This window comes from Haliotis cracherodii, unplaced genomic scaffold (genome assembly GCF_022045235.1).
Source record: "Haliotis cracherodii isolate W230 unplaced genomic scaffold, xgHalCrac1.p SCAF_8, whole genome shotgun sequence".
In the NCBI taxonomy this organism is placed as follows: domain Eukaryota; kingdom Metazoa; phylum Mollusca; class Gastropoda; order Lepetellida; family Haliotidae; genus Haliotis; species Haliotis cracherodii.
In genome coordinates, this window is record NW_027266341.1 from 54,420,374 (window position 1) to 54,444,277 (window position 23,904).

Genomic DNA, 23,904 nt, shown 5'->3' on the forward strand with positions numbered 1-23,904 from the left:
ACCATATAATGATTATTAGAATTATAACTATGATTATCACTATTATGGACTATGACTTTTCGTATTATTACTTACAGATCCTGATCATGTTAGTATTAAGACGTGGTATGTGTGAATGTTGTTTTGTGGTGAAGTCAGAAATATTCCAGCTGTATGATGGTAGCCTGTGAAAAATTGAGTCTTGGTCCGGAACAAACCCAGTTGATAGCATGACCAGTTCTCTATGTTATGATGATAACCAATCTACCATTGTGACCACCAAATCCTCGTTTCTGTTGCTGACCACCTCTGTGGTCTAGTGGATAGAGTGTCTGCCCCGAGAGCAGAAACTCAGGGGTTCAATGCCAGGAGATGTTAAAAGCTGGTATTTGTTTTTACCCTGGCACTTGGTACAATTAGTTGAAACAAGGACTGGTCGACTCGGAGTCAGTACACTGTGTCAGAGTAGGGTATTCATGTTAAACTGCAGCATATATGTCACTGGGGTAGCACTATAAAACCAACATGAGTTTGGACTAGTACAAGCAACCACATTCACAGATATACACACACACATATGCACATCGCTATGTAAGCGATTAATCCCATTTTCACCTTACTTCTGTTGGCCCTCATGAACAGCAATGAATGCCTGGGGTCTGTTCAGACCAGGATATGTGATAGACACCACCACACATACAACTATGATAGAAGCAGCCATGTTGGGTGTGTAGGCTAGTATTTGTTAATTGTGGGTCATATCGCAAATTTTGCCCTGATTATGATTGATTTGATTTGATTGTACCTACATCCATGGGATTCACTGAGTATGGAACTTCGATGACTTCACTTCGGCATTCAAACCATCATAGTGGTTTCCTGTAGCTCGAAAATGAGCTTTCCCCAAAGTGCATATTGTAGACTGCACCATCATTTTGTTAATGTTTTATACACCCTGTCGTGACCGAGCTCTGTGGCATCTTCACTCAAAGAGGAGGACCATCGAGGAATATTTCTGTCCTGCTTGATTTTCTTTTGCTAAGATTGAAATTTCTGACATCTGATTGGCTCAGGAACCCATGCAGATTGGCAGGTCAAAGTTTGCTCAGGGTTCACCTGATGCGACCTTCTATACATATGGTATGGTGTCCCCAGATGTTGATGAAGAGGGATTCACCTAGAGTAAAAGATCAGATTTTAATGAGATTGTAAGATGGGTTTATTCCAGCTGACCATGCAATCATCAATTATTTACTTTCAAAATATTTGATTTTAGCAAAAGCTACCGGTACGTCAGAATACCTATTGAGATTCCCATCCTCTTGTTTTTATTTCCTCTAAGAAAATAGTTTTTTGAGTGGCACATTAATCATGTAATTTATAATGATAAAAGCATATTACTCGTCCGACATCTAAACCTTACTTGGCACCGGCGTCGGGCAATGGTATTTTCAACCCCTGATAAAACCATACTCAGTCAAAAATATCTTCTGTTCCTACTCTAGAAACTGTTAGCCATCCTCTAACTGATTTTGAATGGTTTTCTTTAAGGTTTTCTAAATAAAACAAAATTCATCTTTTATGTTAAGACTCAGAAGCAAATGGGCTATAAAAAGTTAAGACTTTTTAACAATGATAGCGTCAGAATTCATAAAATCTTCAGTAACGGGATCATTTTTAAACCCATAACCATGAAACACAGTTTTGCAATGATCGACAGTTCAACTGGAAGCTCTCTTTGTAACATTTTTCTTTACCCCTCAGCCTGAGTTTTAATGTTCTATGTTAACGTGACCAGGAGAAAATGTGTTTCAGGTTGTCCAAACTGACACAGCTGTCATGTGGGGTGTTGACAATCTAAAAACCCACTTCTCAGCATGTCATAACTGCCTTCCCAGAAAACGGTATTCCAGCATCGGAATGTTAATCCCCTCTGTAGAAAGTTGTACATCTAATGTTAGGTTATCTTTGTGCAGTGCTGGGTGGTTTGCTGGATGGTTGGACTGGCAGGGTCGGTTCTGGGAACACGAGAATGGAGGGGAGGTTACCTTGATGCTATCATGTTCGCGAAATTGTGTGAAATAGAAACTTGCTGAATCATGTTTTGAATTATATGAATCATAGGTTAAGATTCATAGTTGACAAATATAGACGGTTTTGTGTTACTGCTGCGGCAGGGACAATGACTTGCTAGTTGCATGTTTTATACAAAAGTAAAGCATCGCTTACCATGCTTACAGTATATTTGCAGCATAAATAGTCATTTTCTCTATTGTGTCCTGTATTGATTTTTATGATGAAATGCATTTGTTCTTTTTCACAAAGTGGCATGCTAATACACCATGTACGTTGAAATGAATTATCCCTGTGTTTCGGGTTTTCGGACGGTGAAGAAACATTCATAGTTTTCTAGCTAATAGCATGAACAACTGTAAAACATCTCACTCACTTATTAAAGACTTTATCTTAAAAACACTCCATCATTTGGGTAATTACAGTCTTGTGTGACGCAACACCCTTTGTTATAGCTCGAGTGATCGCGATAAACATGGCTGTCCAAAAACGTTGGATGTCTGAAAACCTATGATCCGACGATATTTAATGACATGTTTAGTAACTGTTCCTTGCCAGTAGTTATTTCACTACCATTTCAACTGATTCATCTGCTTCTTTGCATCATAGCTATGACTCAGTACTTGTGTCCATCAAGACCACACAGTGTTCCTTTACCAATATGTTCATAAGGTTTTTTAATAGGGCTGGGACGGGTAACTCGGGTACCCGGGTCAGGTGGGTACTGAGTAGTACCCGGGTACCCACAGGACTACCTGGACCCGTGGTTGTCACATATAAATTTGTGCTGAAGTTGAGTCCTCACAGATATGGTTTTCCACATTTAGCAGAATATCTGCATGTAAATTCTATAAAGTCATTGAAACATGCATTTCTTCGTGCAGATATATGTCGTCATGGAAACGTGCATTTCTTCATGCAGACATATGTCGTCATGGAGACGTGCATTTCTTCATGCAGACATACGTCTTTCTGGAAACATACTATTCATCATGCTGAATTACATCATTATCGAAACATGCATTTCTTCATGCAGACATATATGTTCTTATGGAAACAAGAATTTCTTCAGCCACAGGGAGACTGCGATCACCTAGCTCAACCAAACGTTGTGGATGCATGCATTTCTTTATCAAACACACACAATGACATCCACCCGACATACATGTTGTCATTCTTCCATGCTACACATTAACTGTGATTTTGATATTTGTTTGTTGATTAATGTAGCGATCAGCAATACTCAAGCTATATGACAGTTGCCTGCAGATAAGCGAGTCTGGACCAGACAAACAAGTGATTGATATTATGTGTGACGTCCCACTTCACCTAAGCATGAGGACACAAACAAGCCATTCAATCATCCAGTCTGACCATTTGGTTTCCTCTTACTACCAGCGTAGGTTAAGGGGACCTGTTATATCCCACAGGGTAAAATGTCTGTTATGACTACGAAGTGGAAGTGAATGTATGTCCATTATGATGTGTGTTTGTGGAAACACAGTCTGGTGTCCATCTCTTTCATATCCACCTGTGAAGATCCAGGGTAGAATAGGTCTTCAGCAACCCATGCTTGCTGTAAAAGGCGACTATGCTTGTTGTAAGAGGCGACTAACGGGATCGGGTGGTCAGGCTCGCTAGCTTGGTTGATGCATGTCATTGTATCCCAATTGCTTGGATTGATGCTCATTATGTCAATCACTGGATTGTATGTCCAGACTCGATTATTTACAGGCTGCCGTCATATAGCTGGAATATTGCTGAGTTTCACGTTAAACAACAAACAAGAAAAAATTTACATATCCTGTGCATAATTGAGGGGCACAGGTGGCCCAGTCATCATGATCAATGGCACCAGATTTCCTGTGGACAGTTATGCCCTATAGGCGTGCCAGGAATTAAAATCTAGGTTCCCCTGATTATGTTTCTAGTTTTTTCGCGACCATTCCCGTGCTCGTGTATATGTCTAAGACTTGCATCACTTCAGGTTCGCATCCCACCGCAAGCTGACATACCACAGTATAACTGAAATACAAAGTGGTGTTAACCAAACTGTTAACTGTGTTAACTGCGAGAGTTGCCACGTATGCCACGTATGATATGGCCATGTTGTCATTGTTTGTGCTGCAGCTTCGTAACAGATATACAAGTGGCATTGTCCACTGTGACACAAGCTTCACAGATGGCTGCCCCCACTGTTTCGTTAATCAGGAGCCTGCATGAGAGATGGGATTGTGTGGTATGTTCACATGGAAGTATCTTCCCAATGTTAACTTTATCGTGCAGCCCCTAATTCCCCCTGATCACAGGTCAACTGTCGCAGAATACTGTTTTTGTTTTATTGAGGATGATGGGGCATTCTTGGCGCTGCTGGCTTGGCATTTTCTCTGTCTGGCAATGTGGAGCCCTGATAGTTGTTGACTGGGGGATTGCCGGGGATTGCACAGTTAACAATGTTTGCAACCAGTGTTGTGTTTGTGTGCACTGTTTGCTTTCTGACATTTCCTAACAATTGCCACGTCGTTTCTACTTTGGGAATAAATCATCCAAGGTTGACATGGTGCTGTGAACAGTGATGCGAGATGGTGCATGTGCCAAACATTGACATGGATAGATGCATATTAGAATATTAGATGGAACTGCCAAACATTGACATGGATAGATGCATATTAGAATATTAGATGGAACTGCCAAACATTGATAGATGCATGTTAGAATATTAGATGGAACTGCCAAACATTGACATCGATAGATGTATATTACAATGATGGAACTGCCATACATTGATAGATGCACATTAGAATATTAGATGAAACTGCCAAACATTGATAGATGCATGTTACAATGATGGAACTGCCAAACATTGACATCGATAGATGCATGTTACATCCATGGAACTGCCAAACATTGACATTGAAAGATGCATGTTACATTGATGGGAGTGCCAAACATTGACATTGAAAGATGCATGTTACAATGATGGGAGTGTCAAACATTGACATTGAAAGATGCATGTTACAATGATGGGAGTGTCAAACATTGACATTGAAAGATGCATGTTACAATGATGGAACTGTCAAACATTGACATTGAAAGATGCATGTTACAATGATGGGAGTGCCAAACATTGACATTGAAAGATGCATGTTACAATGATAGGAGTGTCAAACATTGACATTGAAAGATGCATGTTACAATGATGGAACTGCCAAACATTGACATTGAAAGATGCATGTTACAATGATGGAACTGCCAAACATTGACATTGAAAGATGTATATTACAATGATGGGAGTGCCAAACATTGACATTGAAAGATGCATGATACATTGATGGATCTGTCAAACATTGACATTGAAAGATGCATGTTACATTGATGGAACTTTAAGATATTGACATTGAAAGATGCATGTTACAATGATTGAACTGTCAAACATTGACATCGATAGATGCATGTTACATTGATGGAAATGCCAAACATTGACATTGAAAGATGTATATTACGTTGATGGGAGTGTCAAACATTGACATTGAAAGATGCATGTTACATTGATGGGAGTGCAAAACATTGACATTGAAAGATGCATGTTACAATGATGGGAGTGTCAAACATTGACATTGAAAGATGCATGTTACAATGATGGGAGTGTCAAACATTGACATTGAAAGATGCATGTTACAATGATGGGAGTGTCAAACATTGACATTGAAAGATGCATGTTACATTGATGGAACTGTCAAACATTGACATTGAAAGATGCATGTTACAATGATGAAACTGCCAAACATTGACATCAATAGATGCATGTTACAATGATGGAACTGTCAAACATTGACATTGTAAGATGCATGTTACATTGATGGGAGTGCCAAACATTGACATTGAAAGATGCATGTTACAATGATGGGAGTGTCAAACATTGACATTGAAAGATGCACATTACAGTCTATTCAAACCTCTGATAACAGGCTTATTGCACTTCTTAGGAACACTAATCTGCACAGTCAGTTGCAGCACCTTAGATGATGTTGCCACTGCCCCTGACTTAGATACGATGGATATCACAATGAGCCTCACAAATACCATATTTGTATTAAAACTTGTTTTCTGGGGTCGTCTACAAAATCAGTGCTCTTCTTATACCATTTTCTTTTGTCTTTGATGAACCCCTTGTCCTTTGACCCATTAGATACAATCCACCAGCTTCTGGCAAGGATCACATGGTTAACACCATTTAGAGCATAGATGGTTCAAAATGTGATTTATAAATCTCCAAACACCCCGGGAATGTCATTCAACGCCCAAGATAAAATCCAACAAATGCCGCACTTCTGAATCCGAGTCAACAATAAAGCCTCCTTCTTGTTTCCACGGAGATGACAGCAAGTGCCGTCAACAAATGTATGTTGATTTCAGGCCCAAAAAGCCACAGAGTAAATGTTTTTCAATTTGCTAATTTTTCTGGTTCATAGGATTATTTGGGGGGAGTTGAAGTTTTTAGTCACATTTGTTAGATATTTGGGCATGTTGTTTTAAGTACACCTGGGCCAAAAGCACATACAAATCTGTACCACAGACTGTTCCTTTGTCCCAGGCAAACGAGAATAAGGTGTAGTGAATGTTGTAACATTTGTTGAATTTTGCAGGTTTTGAGATCAAAATGGATTTGAGATATGATGTGTTACTTTTGTGTTCAAGAAGGCATAGGGGCGGTCGGGTAGCGTTGTGGTTAAATTGTTCGCTCGTCACGCCGAATAGGGTTTGAAACCCGACATGGGTACAATGTGTGAAGCCCATTACTGGTGTCCCCCATCGTGATATTGCTGGAATATTGCTAAAAGCGGTGTAAAATCAAACTCACTCACTCACACTCAAGAAGGCATAATGTGTTGAGTGAGTGAGTGAGTTTGGTTTTACGCCGCTTTTAGCAATATTCCAGCAATATCATGGCGGGGGAGTCCAGAAATGGGCTTCACCATGTGTTCACACATTGTACCCATGTCGGGAATCGAACGCGGGTCTTCGGCGAGACGAGCTAACGCTTTAACCACTAGGCTACCCGACCGCCCCCATAATGTGTTGAAATATATATGTGAGCGTGTAATGGAACATCTCTTTGAAGTTTCATAACAGCACTTTAGCCAGTGCTTTTGATTGCAATATGTTCCTCCATCACCCATGAATACATAAGACCATGATGTGGTAGAGTTGCTATTTTTTGTCCAATGAATCAAATCACGGCCTGGTTCAAGCAAGGGGGAACAAGCAGTTATTCTGACTAATCAACATGATGAGTGCTCACGTATACCATGTAGACATAATACAGATTTTACAATTCTTTAAAGATTTCCCAAAATGTAAAGTTTTTTTGACCCATGAAGATCCAGGGTAGAATAGGTCTTCAGCAACCCATTCTTGCCGTAAAAGGCGACCATGCTTGTCATAAGAGGCGACTAATGGGATTGGTGGTCAGACTCGTTGACTTGGTTGATGCATATCATTGTATCCCTATCTCGTGGGTCGATGTCCATGATGTCAATCAGTGGATTGTCTGATTCAGACTCGACCGCCGTCATATACCCGGTAGCTGGTATATTGCTCAGTTAGGCATTAAACAACAAACAGACAAAACAAATTAATAAAATATTGGCTTATCTAAAAGGTCCCATATCCTACCTTGTCTTATGATTAAATCTTTGTCGCTATGAATGCATTGGTTTTGAATGCTACATTTCTATGTGACCATGACCTTTTTCTACCTTCACTGATAATACATTTTATTTTATTTTCAAATCATCAAATTAATGATTTCAATCAAAAGGTTTTGATATTTCATTCAACATTTTCAAGATGGCAACCAAAACAGCCATTTTGAAAATTGGGATCAAAACCAACCCCCCTGAGTGCACTTTGATTGGATGTGGTGAGGCTCTGGAGACAGATGGTTGTTTATGCAGGGCGAACATTTCCATGACTTCTATGCATGGTGTGTTGCAGGCAAACCCAGTGTGGGAGCAGATGGTGAGCTGTAATTGAGTAGACATTGATTTCAGTCTGCTGCATGTGACTGCAGTAGTGCACATGGTTTGTTTTTACCTACTTATGATTGTAACATTTGTTGGTTGTTTAACGCTGCACTTAGCATTATTCCAGGTATATGATGGCGGTCTGTAAATAATCATGTCTGGACCAGACAATCCAGTGATTGACATCAGGAGCATTGATCCACGCAACTGGGATACAATAACATGCTTCAACCATCATTCCCTATTTTGACTTGTACCATTTGTTTCCGTGGTTTTTCAAGTGAACAATTGACTTGCCTTTGCGTGTGTTTGTGATGGGGGTCACCGGTGGGGCAGGATACGCTCACCTTTTCGCGAACATCTGGTATCATTACTATTTAATCATGTTAATAGTGATTCATAATCACATGCTGATGATATAGTCGGAGTTGTACAGATTTCTATTGGATATGGAATGGGTTTTGTAGCTTTAATTAATTATAATTATATATATTTGTTCTTGCCAGTGCTAGAGGATCTTAAGCTGATAAGAAACCTAATGCACTGATCAATCATGGTGATATTTTCCCGTCCACATATCATATGCTTTATATGCTTTATAAGCTGTTTATTCATATGTCATCCTCTTATCAATGTATATGTCATGAGTCATCCTAGGTATCAGCTGAGATATATAAGTCATTACTCGTATGTCTCATCCAGCCAGGGGTATGCGGTAATAAATGGTATCGGGCGGTATATCCACCACCCTACTGTAATATTCTATATCCGACAATAACAGGGATTTACCTTTGCCTTTCTGTCTGTGAGTCCGTGGGGCTCTGTCATTCTTTTGTAGGGTCCCAGGCGTGAAACTGGGGCCATTGTGTGACCATTGTCCTGACAATAATAAGATTTAATGTATCGGTGAATTCTTGAGCTATATATTGATGGTTAGTTTCCTACCTTGAAGACAACCTCAGTGATTGAGGAAAGAAAATAAGATGTCTGCAGTACAATTTATGTGCATGCTACCATGACTGCAATATTTATTTGTTTTTATGATTTAAATTGCTGCACTTTTTCACATCCCATGGATCCTGCAGTGCAAAATTATTTTCTTCCATTTTCAATTTTTAGCTCACCTGACTTTCAGTCAGGTGAGTTTATATCATGGCCGTCATCAGTCGTAAACAGCTTCTCCGAAGAAACCACTCAACCAATTAAGTTGAAACTTCACATGCTTGTTCCTGCCGATGATGATATCCCAATTTGTTCAAACCCAATTTTACAGGAGCCATATTTATAAACTTATTTTGTCATTAATTGACCATTTGTTTTTTTTCAAAATGGAATAAAATTTGGTTGGTTGGTTGGTTTGTTGTTTAACGCCAAACTCAGTAATATTCAAGCTATATGACGGCAGTCTGTAAATAATCGAGTCTGGACCAGACAATCCAGTGATTAATATCATGAGCATTGGCACATGTACAATTATTAGTGGAGTTTTGCATATATTTTCCGTTGTGATATTTTAGATTTTGACCTTGACTTTGCACTTTGACCATCACTTCTTATAGCCAGTGCTCAGCCATTTTCATTCAAAATGTAAACAAAGATGGTAAATTTGTAGTTAATAATGGGGCTCAACACAATGTTCCATTTTTCATGATATTTCAAACTTTCACCTTTGTTCAACCTTTGTTTGACCTTTTCACTTTGACCATGCTCCTAAATTCTCCCAAAACACATTTTCTCACACTGTAAACTTCGTCTCCTCATAAACTACAAGACCAGTGACACTGATATTTAACATGTCTCCAATGATGACACCCCAGATTGTTCAAGAGGTTCAAATCCGCCCTGCCACCGCAGCCAGATTTAAAACTCTATTTATGGCCATTTTTCAGCCATTTTGTTCAAACTGTAATGAAATTTCACATTTTTTAGTTTCAACACATATGTTCCATTTTCTTCAACTTTTTTCATTTTGACTTTGTTTCCACAATGCTTTACTCTCTCAAAAGGCATATTTGGCTGAAGGAGCTGAACTGTTATGTGTATGTTTCTCCCTATCAAGAAAACATATTTTGTTAAAATCATTAGAGTTTAGTGTTAGTTTTTAGTCCTCAGTATTTATGCAGACATCTTTATATCAGTGCTGACAGCAACATTTTGTAAGTGTCTGTTCTTTTGACATTTGACACTGTTGACTGCATATGCAGGTGAGCTTCAGTGCATGACAATATTTTATTCGTATGGGAAACAATGGGAAATCAATACAAGTGTCAAGCTGCACATGGTCTGCTTAAGTCCATTGACATGTTAGTGCCTCTCTCGCTACTCTGGAGCCATTCATGCTTACAATACCCCTACAATCACAGGACTGGATACACCATATCCCATTCATCCCAGGTTGCTATGTTCCAAGCATGGAGGTACTCAGTAGGGCTTGGACGAGTCCAAATTTACTTCCCGGGTACCTGACCCCCTATTACCCGACCCTACCCGGGTACCCACTGCAATTCTTAAGAGTGGGAAACAAAATGTCTGATTGGTAATTGTTTTACTGAAGCCCTGGCGAAAACTTTTTAGATCATGCGTTCACTGAAGTTGACTGAAGATTTATCTTTACTCAAACAAATCATTTATTCCGTATAAATGGCCATGAGGCCAACAATACAACATGTGTAAAATATGGGACAATATAATGAAATGGCGCCACTAACATGATTCTATTTTCTTTCACAATACATTCATATTATTTCTTATTTTAAAGACTTTTACTCAAACATATACAAGTTAAAAGGAATGTGTGCATCATCAGAAAGAAATGCGAACATTAGCGACTTGTAGTGTAACCACTGAGCTATGGTGAGTTTTTGTCATTAAACAATATATCACGTGACAAACCACGGGTCTGGGTAGTCCTGTGGGTACGCGGGTCCTACTCAGGACCCACCCGACTTGAGTACCTGAGTTACCCGTCCCAGCCCTAGTACCCAGCTGTATAAAGTTGAATGTCAAGGTCTGTTTGTCTCTTTGTTTGTCTGTTTGTTGTTTAACGTCCCCCTCAGCAATATTCCAGCTATATAACGGCTGTCTATAAATAATGGATACTGGATCAGACAATCCAGTGATAGACATGAGCATCAATCTACACATCTGGGATACGATGACATGCATTAATCAAGTCAGCGAACCTGACCACCTGATCCCGTTAGTCACCTCTTACGACAATCATAGTCTCCTTTTACGGCATGCATGACCTGTTCTAACCCGGATCTTCACGGGTGCATGCTGGTGTATGTCAAGGATTACCTACCCTTGCTTCTGCAGGAACCTGTAGACCTCAGTGTGATGAATATGAACCTGAGCATGATTATGTTTCTTATTTATCATTTTGTTGTAAGCAAGTTCTGAATTTCTCATTATTTTGGTTCACATATCAGTCTCTGTGATTGTTCGGAGGGAGGAGTGTGTCCACAAAACCTATTCCTGGATTTAGCATGTCCTCAATCCTGTTGTAAGTTTGTATGGAATAAAGAATGTGTTTGTATGAAGAGGAAGTGGGAGGTGTGAGATATAGGCTTGTTATGATCCCAGGGGGCGAGGAGCGTCACACACCACAGGGCTCATTCATTATGGGTACAGGATCTGATATTCATGAAGAATATGCACTGTAATTCAATTATTCGCATCGTCATGGTAACCTGATAACGCAACAATACGACCCCATTTATATATGGGATGGTTACCGTGATTCTTTGAAATGTTTTAATCACACTATTGTGTTGATGTTTTTTGCTAAAAAATATGGATGCCTTATGTTAATGAGAGACAAATTAAATTGATGATTTGTAAAGGGAGATTATGGAATTTTCAAACATTGATGTGGGTCATTGTAAGTTTGGTGCATTGAGAGATATATATAAAGATTGTGAGAACAACAGAACAGTGTCTGTTTTGTTTCCTTTGTGGCATAAGAACATTTCTTAGATATAATTTCTGGATCTATTTCAATGGAAAACATAGGCTTGTGTATGAAACTTATAAATCCTCAATTATTCTGTGTATTAGGGGCAGTGGAATAGCTTAGTGGGTAAAGCGTTAGCTTGTATGCTGAAAGTCCTAGTTCAACTCCCAAAATTCATACAGTGTGTGAAGCTCACCGTGATGTTGCTGGAATGTTGTGAAAAGCAGCAGCAGCAGTGTGTTACACATCCTTTCTGTTATGAGACCGCCTCCATGGTCTAGTGGTATAGCAAATGCCTGGAGAGCTGAAGGTTGGGGATCGATCCCTGGCCATGTTATACCAAAAGACGTTAAAAGATGGTACTTGTTTTTACTCTGTCTTATAACTCGGCATTAAGAGGCTTAAACAAGGACTGGTTGGTTCACAGTCAATATACTGTGTCTAAGTAGGGTATTAATGTTAAACTTGTGACAAACCAACCAACCAACCAACCATATCAGTACTGTGACACAGAATTTCTGTCACTACTGAAGGCTATATGATTGGATGACATTTTTTAGCATCATGCTATTTAAATTGTTATCAAATTGTAGGTGTGATATAATATAATATACTACTTAAAAGAAGTTAAAGAACACCTGATTGTTTCATGTTACTTTAGTTAATCTGTCAAGCCATGTAACTGTAGTCCGATGAAAGAATCAGGTGTTCCTTTACTTTTTTTGAGTAGTATTTTTCTGCTTCTGTGAGAATTGAATTTGTTGGATTATTGAGTTTAAAGAATGGACGAGATTAGTATTGATATTGTGGATGCACTTGTTATGTTTTGTATCAAGGAATTGTTATTTGTATGATCAGATTTAGACACTGGTTTATATATGAATATATCAAAGAAAGTATATATGTGCAATTATTACTTTGCGCATGTTGTAATTATTCTACTGTCGACGATTTATGACCTTGGGGTCACTAGCAATGGTTTTGATTATAGGGTATAGGATAAAACAACATTTTAAATCATATTGGGGGCGCTACATCATCTTAGGCGCCACAATTTGCTGTGAAGAGTTTTTCTAGGTTTGTCCGCACCATGCCCATCCTTGATGGTTACACCAAAGTCATTAACGTATGAGCCCTACCCGGTATTTCACACAGGCTTTCCTTCCACATGATATAACTAAAGTACTGTTCAGAGCAGCATTGAACCCTACTCACTCACTCACTCACTCACTGAGATCATCATTACATTTCAGATTGAGGGCTCCAGTAAAGCTTGCTCATCCCCTCTCGAAAACGGAGACATTTTGTTGAGTATTAACGGAATATCATGTTCTACATCGGAGGAAGCAAGGCAGTTGATAGAGAGCGCCTTCCGCACTCTCACTCTCAGAGTCTGGAGGTAAGTTCAGTTACCATGGTAGCCACAGATGGAACCATATCTGTTAAATAACACTTTTGATATGGAATGTTCGTACTAATGCTCATTATATCATAAGATGGAACAGCTTTTTGAAAACACACTAATAAAGGCTTAAGAAAATAAAAGAATTGGTTCTCAGGCAATGACTTTTGAAAATATAGTGTCAGTCAGTTAAGCCTTTCGCTCCTCCCGAAGCATAGGCCGCTGACAACAGTCCGCCAGAGTCCTCGGTCTGGGGCTGCCCTCCCTAATTGTTTCCAGGTGTGTCCCATCTTCTTGCTGTCTGCCTCGAGGTCCCATCACCAGGTGTTTCTTGGCCGTCCTCTTTTTCGTTTTCCCTGGGGGTCATGACAGCGCCTGTCTGGTGATGTTACTGACTGGCTTCCTCAGGGGGTGCCCAATCCATCCCCATCTTGAAGAAGAAGAATATATAGTGTGGGCGGTGTTGTTTTTTTTTGATTGTTCAAACTAGTAAGTAACCAAATAAACAGTTGTGTATCATCAACCTGGGAAAGGGCCTCGCTACATAAATAAGCATACAAACTCCTATTGCCGCCATACAAGCAGTACGCATGTAAATGGAAGTAATTGCATGTTATATTGGATCGCACTGTTTTTATGTGTTAGGATTTGTATTTTTTTAAGATAATCGAAATAGAATTGAAACGTGTGGCAGACTTTATGATGATGCGGGCGGTGCCTGAGAACCAAGACTTATTATTTTTTCAGCTATGGTTTTATGGGGCTGTGGGATAGCCTAATGGTTAATGCATTTGCTCATGTCACCAAAGGCCTGGGTTTGAATCCTGACATGGGTACAATGTATGAAACTGATTCTCAGTGTCCCTGCCATTGTGTAGCTCGAATACACAGCAGTAGTCTGCCCACAGCAGTAGTCTACCCCCACTCTACTTGTTTTCAGATCTCATCAATGCTCATGTGATATCAAATGCTGTATGTTCTTGTGTATTTTGCCCACATGAGTATAATGCACACACTCCATTCTTGGGTACAAGTTTTGGGGAAACTTGCTATTTTGGATTTTGTGTGCAGTAACAAAGTACATTGTTTTGCTTCAGGTAAACAAACAGCAGCTAACAATCTTGTCAATAAAAATGTGAAAATTGTGATCATGGTGAAAAAACATCACTAGACATGATGATTTTCAATTTTGTTTCTATTTTATGTATACTAGGCAATGCTAGATATGCAGACATTAAGATTACTGTGTGTAAGTGTCTTGTCGGATAGGCCAGAAACAGCAATAAGCTGTACACATTTCCTAGCCCACTTTAGTGGTTACAGGACCCGTGAAGATCCGGGGTAGAATAAGTCTTCAGCAACCCATGCTTGCCGTAAAAGGTGACTCTGCTTGTCGCAAAAGGCGATTCTGCTTGCCGTAAAAGGCGACTAACGGGATCGGGTGGTCAGGCTTGCTGACTTGGTTGATGCATGTCATCGATCCCAGTTGTGTGGATCGATGCTAATGCTATCAATCACTGGATTGTCTAGTCCAGACTCGATTATTTACAGACTGCCGTCATATAGCTTGAATATTGCTGAGTGCTGCATTAAACAACAAATCAACCAACCAACCAAGTGGTTACAGATTCAGATAAAAAAATATCCAGTATCCCGAAGAAAAGGGGCAGTGGGGTAACCTCGTGGTTAAAGCATTCGCTCGTCACGCTGATGACCCGGGTTCGATTCCCCACATGGGTACTATGTGTGAAGCCCATTTTCTGGTGTTCCCTGTGGTGATATTGCTGAAATATGCTAAAAACGGTGTAAAACCATACTCACTAAATGAAAATATAAACATGCACACTATACACAAGAAAATACAGTAGGGTGTCAGTCACAAGAATGTTCTACACAGTTAGATGGTTAATAGCCAGCTGCTGCATACAGGATATACAATGCCACAGACACATCAGTATTCTCTGTGTTAACCTGTTCTCAAATTGCTCTGAAATCACAATCTATATGCATGGAAAAATACCTCACTACTCCAAATCAGTGATACTGAATTGAGGTCACTGTTACAGTTTCAGCAGGATTTCCCCATTTAAATTCTTGAGATACTTTGAAAAGTATGTTTTTGTCATGAACAATCCCTGACATCCACTCATGATATTTTGATTAATTCTTGTTGCTAGGATCTGAGGCCCAGTCGAAGGTAAGCCTGCCAAGGCTGTTTGTGTTCATTTGATCGGAAGTGGGTTGCAGTTTTGTTTATTGTTGTTCAATGTGGGAAAGCTATGAAGTTTTTTTTAATAATCTTTTTGAGAGACGTTTTTGACCTTATGTGATGTATTAAATTTTGTTTCTTTTCTTGGGTGAATATGAAAGATAATTATTTTTTTTATCATAAGTAGACGTTGATTTCAGTGCATAATGTTCCTACATTGACATTTTACATAATCTTTTCTTCATGTTCTTGTTGAAGTTTCTTGGATTTATTTATGGCATTTGGTGGTGAATTGATTTTAGATTTAGATATTCATTAATTCACTTATTTTGTCATCAGTTTTTTATTTGAATCTCATTTCATTTCACGCATGTCATCTTGTAGATGGGGAAAGGTAACGTTTTAAAATTGTTTATCTTTTAACTTGAGATGTTTTGTGGACAAACTGGTTCATTATTGGTACAAGCTCTCATAAAATCACCACACTGGATTGTCCGTAGACGGAGTAAGGAAGTGGGGGAAGCTCCCATAAAATATCCTGCTGTTGCCTGTCACCAGGAGGAAACACAGTGAGAGGTGGAGTGAACATCGTCCTTTTTGAACATACTAATTGTTTATACGTCTTGAATTGTTATGGGTGATCGGTACAGAGAGTACAACATGACAAGCAACTCATTGGGTATGTGTGTTCAATGAGAAAAACACAACTCCCAAGAGTGCTTCATGGATTACTTGTGTTCATCATGAGTTGTTTGTTTACTTGTGATTGGTGATCAGAACTTCCCCATCCTTTTCCAAGAAACTGTATCTGTGCTTGGTTGAAGACATGAGCATAGCTGTTCTGAAGAGAAGGCTGTGTATCTATGGTTGTGTCAGGTTTTCTTTCTAATATTACCACTTCCACTATTTGTTCATCATCATCATCATCATCATCATCATCATCATCATCATCATCATCATCACTACCACCACTATCATCATTATTATAACCACCTTCACCATTTGTTCACATCATCATCATCATCATCATCATCATCATCGTTATTGTCAGTGCATTAACCCCTTGTATAGACTCTGAAATGATAAGGTTCTTTCGTGTGTTGACGTGTCATTAGTTTGGAGATAACAAGTAAACCCGATTGGAAGTACTGTGTATTTGTCAGTGTTTGGTAAGTGGAGGTAGTATTGTCCTGATTAAAGATTGCCTGTGTACGCAGTGTCAGAGCGAGCGGAGATGTGTAGCCGACACACACGTATGTTTGACACTGAGACATTTCCTGGTCAAACAAGCAACTCCATTGTTTCATGAAACACATGTATGACCAACTACCGTACTTTCTTCTGTATAATACACACTTGAATATAACATGACTATTGTAGGGTAGCTTTTGGAGAAACAGAGAATCTCACCCGAGTGTCTTTTGATATCAAATATATCAACACAAGTTGATAAAAGTGGAAAAATTCAGAGGCTTGCCGAGGATTTTTGCCACTTTTATCAACGAGTGTTGATATATTTGATATCAAAAGACACTCGGGTGAGATTTTATTAATCATCCAACATCATTCATCCAACTTTTTCAATTTGTAGACAATAATTAGCAGTGTCTTCAGTGTAAATAGTACTGCTAACAGCTTCAGTAGCTGAGCCATTAGTGATGTCATTTGATTGTGACGTCATGGTAACCAGTGACGTCACAATGGTCTGCAAAGCATTGTGATGTAATTTCATTGCAGCAATATCTACAGTGTAGATATCGCTTGATCTCATCCAAGCATAGCTCCTGTGGGAGCCAGTTTTGGATGATAAAATACTATCTTGTACAATATCAGCTGACTGCTTGATTCTAGAAGGTGGTGACAAAGGAAGAAAACATACAACTTTATTGCTTGATAACGGTGTAAGAATATAATCGAAACGTCACTTTATGCAATAAAACAGAAGTTGTTATCCATTATACATTTTCCTGATATCAGCTGATTTTTTCACACACCATTTGACCAAAATTTATATACACAGTGTTGAAAAATATGTTGAATACCAAATGGTACATTTCACAACAGATACAGGGGCAATGGGGTAGCCTAGTGGTTAAAGCGTTCGCTCATCATGCTTAAGACCCAGGTTCGATTCCCCACTTGGGTACAATGTGTGAAGCCCATTTCTGGTGTCCCCTGCCGTGATATTGCTGAAATATTACTAAAAGAGGCATTAAACAACCAGACTCACAAACTACTCTCTCACAACAGATATGTTGACATGCTGTGATGATCTGGGTTAGAAATGGTCTTCAGAAACCCATGCTTGTCGTAAGAGGCGACTTACAGGATCGGGATATCATTTTCGCTGACTCAGTTGATCCCAATTGCGTGGATCGATGCTCATGATGTAAATCACTGGATTGTCTTGTCCAGACTTGATTATTTACTGATAACCGTCATTTAACTGGAATATTGCTACGTGTGGCGTAAATCAACAATCAAATCATAAATCTCGAAAAATGGCTGATTATTGCATAAAATTCACAAACTCATGTTAACTCTAAACACTCTGACTCTATAGTTTTATGGGGCTGTGGGATAGCCTAGTGGTTAATGTATTTGCTCATGTCACCAAAGGCCTGGGTTTGAATCCTGACATGGGTACAATGTATGAAACTGATTCTCAGTGTCCCTGACTTTGAGACAGGACTGTAGTGCCCTGAGAGCCCATCTGCTACAGGGACCTGGTATGCTGCCCTACCAGTGCTTGACTGGGGCTAGCACAACAGCTAGACCAAAGCTTATTAACGTAATCTCTATTACAAATAATGACTGAAGTATACTTTGTTAACTTATAAAATTCAGTGAGCTCCTACTGTATAAATTGGAATATTGGTTGGTATTTATTATTTCTAAAGTTGAAAATGATTTGTTTTGACAAATTAATTATAAGGCTTAAAGGATTGTTACTTTTCAATAAATAACCCAAAAGAACATTTTCTTAAGATAGTGTTACCAGGTTTTTGGTTTTGTGCGATATCCAAATTTCCATGTCTCACCAGATGGAGCTCACATTGTTACATTCCCAAAATATATGTATAAGATCTTCTGCTTCATTAGGGGGGCACAGGTGGCCCAGTCGTCTAAGTCACCGCGTTTCGCTGTGCAGAGTTGTGTCCCTTGGACACGCCAGAAACCTATGATTGTGGGTTCAAATCCCGGTTCACCCCGATTATGTTTCTAGGTTTGTCAGCACCATACCTGTGCTCATGGGTTTCACCAAAGTGGTAAACGTCTGAGACCTGCATCACTTCGTACCCCACTGCATAGGATGTTGTCATAGCAACCAATGGTTTGTCTCGCCCAGACATGATTACTCACAGGCTGTCTTGATTATTGCTGGTTGCGGCGTTAAAAACATTCGTTCCATCAATTAATTTTAAAAAAGGTGATTGAAGACATGATTCGTTCTCAACCAAAAAGAGAATAGTCAAATGAATTGAATGCCGTCATTTTGAAAAGGGAGTCTTCTTTTTGGAGACAGTCAAAAAGTATCTTTGCGAAGGACTTTCTATCTGGCACCTACGATGATGGCTGATGTAGTAGTTGTGACCATGACTGTGTTGCTTGGGCTGTCACTGACAACACCCACAGTGTGTACAATTTAACATGGTATAGTTTGCCACCGACTTTTTAAAACAAATGTCGAAAAGTCGGACAGGAAGTATTGATTTGTCTCCCTTTGTTGTTTTAAGTCATTTTTTTGCCACAATCTGAAAGTACTTTTTGTCTGTATTTGGCTCACAAACATGCCCCGTCTGGGGACAGATATACTTAATCTGTGTCGACCTGAAGCTGAAGCAATACTTCTCACAAACCAGACCTGGCCGGAGTAGGTTCATGTTCCAACACCAGGTGGAAACATTTTTTTTTTGCCTGTCTAAAATCTGTTACAAACTACAGAAGGGAAGAAAATTTGCGTCCTATAAAGTATCCCCAACGTTTGCTTTCTCACCTTGCACCACATTGCTAAAATTCCTACAAATACCCTGGTGTGTACATTCTAAATATATGCCAGAACGACCTCAAGCCATTACATGTCTGTCCTATTTAAAAACCTCAAAAGTCAAATCTGCTAAGTGTGTGTAATGTTCCCCTCTAATCTGTGCCGCATTCTCGCCGAGAAAAGTTGTCAGTTTGTAAAATATGTTGACGAATTCACGGGGAAACATTTGATTACATGTGGAAGGAATAAACACGGAAAACTGTGATTCTATTCACTGACCGAAATATTTAGAAAAAATGATTACATCTCTTTATAGTGTCTGCAATAAAATTCATAGCGTATTCATTTAGTCACCTGTAATGTTTTCTGAACAAATGTAGAAATGGTAAGAAATAGCTCAAGTAGAATTAATCATACAGTCAAAGGATGGTAGATTTATCATGTTGATAATAATAATATATACACTTGTCTAGAGCCAACATACACACAGTAAAACATGCTCTCTGCACGTGTTGGAAAAGTCAGAGTCAAGAAACAGTTTAGGGACATGCCTGTCTAAAAAGGAAGGTTTTTAACTGTCAAGATGATAAGTTTGGAGATGGTTTTATCTCCAGTTGTAGATCATTCCACAATAAGGCTGCTGCATATTTGAAGGATCTTTTACCATGTTTAATCATGTGTTGATAATATATCATGAAATTCAAATATTTATTGCTTGTAAAGTTAATTAATATTGTCACCTAGTTTTCAATTTTAATTCTAGAAGTACACTTAGTTTACACTGATAACATTGACAATGTTTGAAATTCAGAATATAATCAGAATGTTGATGCTCAAATATTTCAGCTCGTCAGTTAAAACTTGATGATTTCAAGTTTCTCAATTTCTAACTTTTATGTTTAGGTAGTAATCACAGACTTGTTCCTACAGCTCAGACCCTCTAGGTTATATAGGACTAGTGTCAATGATCTGATCACAGAATTGAGCATTGTGCGAGATTGACTTGCAGGCACGTCCTGGCTACCCCCGACACTGAAGTGTGTTTGAAGGAATGAAAGGTGCCCCTCCTCTACGTTTATTCCACGCCAATGATCGGGTATCTCGAGTACTTAAACTCCCGATATATTGTATATCCCATCATGCTTTGGTGATCGCATCACTCTATTAGACGCCCTCTTCATGTTCCATAGCAATATCGTCTCTGTGTCAATGACCAATTCCTGGCTTTTCCCATTGAAAACCATGTGACATAAAATCAGAAATAATTGGTTTTCGTGAGAGTATAGCGATTTCATAAGATTGATGTTTCGGTGTATTTGCCAATTAAGTGATGTCATGTGACTGATAAGAGACAGTTTCATTGTGGAGAAGGGGTTGAGTCGAAGCATGATACGTTTAAACTCTTGTCCTCCGATTCTTTTGATGATGTTTATGAAGTTATGTGAAATGTGATTATATAAACATGAGGGATCAAGTTCTTCATTGGTATTCAATGAAGATGTATTACTGTGTCAGGGAAAAATATTTCAAGAAATCTTGATAGTTTTAGATGTGAAAATGTTTCTATTTTAGTGAGTCAGCAAAAATCAACTGAATAAATTGTTCATGGGTTTCTACATAAATAATTAAATTACTATTTCAATATAAAATTTAGCAAAAATAAATTAGTGATTGATTGAAATTATACACCAAAGTGAACTAACTTTTTCAAAGTTGCTGTTAATAAGAAATACAGTAGTGAAACGTTGATAGCTTTCTGCTGTTAGGTACAAAGACACACATAAGCAATGACATGCATAGTGACTAACTGTTCCTCTTATAAAATATATATATTATGAATTAGTTTTATTGGGGAATTAACCTCAGATCAACCCTCACAACCTCCAGGCATATTGACTGATTAAAGTGAAACAGTAAAACAAATCAGTGTGACCTCATCAACAACTACTAGTATATGCAATAAAGACGATGCTGAGGCGGATCCAGAGGCTTTTATAAAGAGGTGTTTGTGGGGGGGGGGGGGGGGGGGGGGGGATTGATGTAGGGGGTTTTGGAATTGAGGTTGGGCGTGGGGTAGGGGATTGGTAAATTTTAAACCTCAATGGGTTTTGTTCACTTTATGAATGAGAACCTCTGAACCTTCAGTGGTGTTTCAGTTTCAAATTTTAACCTTTGGTTGTAGGGGTTAAGGTTAAAAATCAGGGTAGCAATTCAATCGATTAAGCAAAGTTGTCCAACATTTTCATTACATAGAGCTTGTTACATATGATTGCATAGATACAAAGCCTTAAAGTGTAGAGATTAACTATTGTTAATTGCATGTTTTGTAGCCAGACTGCCGTCGTGGCAATGTGTCTCGTCTGCCTGCCATGTTTAGACAGATTAGTTTCCTTTTGACCATCGCTGCAATAATCTCACTGTACCACTTGTTGAATGTCTCGGCAACAGGCCGCTACCTGTGATCATCCTACAAGTCAAGGTCACCATTCAACTTCTTGTCCTGAAGATTCTAATTGCAGCACGACACACAGGCCATCTCTGTATTCATTTCGGGAAACATCTTCATATCCACCATGGAGAAACAGTTATGTATTCACCATGGGGAAATATCTACATATTCACCATGGGGAAACATCTTCATATCCATCATGGGGAAACATCTATGTATTCACTGCGGGGAAACATCTACATATTCACTGTGGCAAACATCTTCATATCAACCATGGGGAAACATCTATGTATTCACCATGGGGAAACATCTATGTATTCACCATGGGGAAACATCTTTATATCCACCATGGGGACACATCTATGTATTCACCATGGGGAAACTTGTATGTATTCACCATGTTGAAAAATCTACATATTCACCCTGGGGAAACATGTACATATTTACCCTGGGGAAACATCTTCATATCCAGCTTGGGGAAACATCTATGTATTCATTGTGGGGAAACACCTACATATTCACTGAGGGGAAACATCTAGATATTTTCGATTGGGAAACATCTATGTACTCTCCATGGAGAAACATCTTCATATCAACCATGGGGAAACATCTATGTATTCATTGTGGGGAAACACCTACATATTCACTGAGGGGAAACATCTAGATATTTTTGATGGGGAAACATCTTCATATTCACCATGGGGAGACATCTATGTATTCATTGTGGGGAAACACTTACATATTCACTGAGGGGAAACATCTAGATATTTTTGATGGGGAAACATCTTCATATCCACCTTGGGGAAACATCTATGTATTCACCATGGGGAAACATCTATGTATTCACCCTGGGGAAACATCTACATAATCCCAATGGAGAAACATCTACATATTAACCATGGGGAAACTTCTATGTATTCAACATGGGGAAACATCTATGTATTCACTACGTTGAAACATCTACATATTCACCATTGGGAGCATCTATGTATTCATTGAATGTATTCAAAAATGTATTAAAAATGAAGTTAAACATGTTAAATGTCACAACTTAATAAACAGTGTTATCTGAAAAATATCATATGTCTTTTACCAGACAAGAATATGTGTTTTACCATATAATTACCCCCAAAATAATTCATAGTTAATGAAACTCACTTGAGACATTACAAGAATTCTGTTAAGACTGTTTTCGAGAAAGTTTGAACAAGAAATTTGCAACTTAACCATTGCACTTAAATACTCCAAATTTCCTCATACTTGGCATGATAATATAATCATATGAGACACCCAAAATGTCATCAATGCAAAAAATGTTTAGCAAAGAGTTACCTCCCTTAGCCATGTTAGCCACATGGCCGAACATGAGCATTGAGAAGCGACCGCATCAATGTCCAAGACTTTGATCCTCAGCAAACACCTCCGCAACTCCATCCCCCGTCATCCCCTGCTGCAGAGACATGGACGTCAGGTGTGGATGCCGCAGTTTCTTTTCAAGTTCAGTCTTGTGTTGACAATCCCTTGGCTGCTGACCAAATCCTGTTTGGAGGGATGTTTCTGCCTTCATATCTTGTTTATTTGATATTATTCATATTTGGCATTGCTATTTTTTGTCATCAGAAGCACTGTATGTTAAGCATGTCTTGGGGGCATCGTGGTGCACTTTGATGCTGGGTGCCAAGGGGCCAGTGACCATCGTGTCCAGTTCAGGGATTAGCTTGTATGGACGTACAAAGAACGTGAAGATATGGGTTTAGGATACTTTCTGCATTTGTGGTATTCATGAACGAGTCATCTAGAAGCCACATTCAGAATTGCTTTGT

At 39.0% G+C, this 23,904-nt stretch overlaps 1 protein-coding gene across 1 annotated transcript in view; it reads left to right on the plus strand.

The window, feature by feature from the left end:
• Positions 1 to 23,904, plus strand: part of LOC139449916 (uncharacterized) — a 219,076-nt gene that overhangs the window by 10,570 nt on the left and 184,602 nt on the right. Inside the window, exon 2 of the mRNA XM_071231523.1 lies at positions 13,287 to 13,432. Coding sequence (XP_071087624.1) covers positions 13,287 to 13,432 — 146 coding nt within the window. The remainder of the gene's footprint in view (positions 1 to 13,286; positions 13,433 to 23,904) is intronic.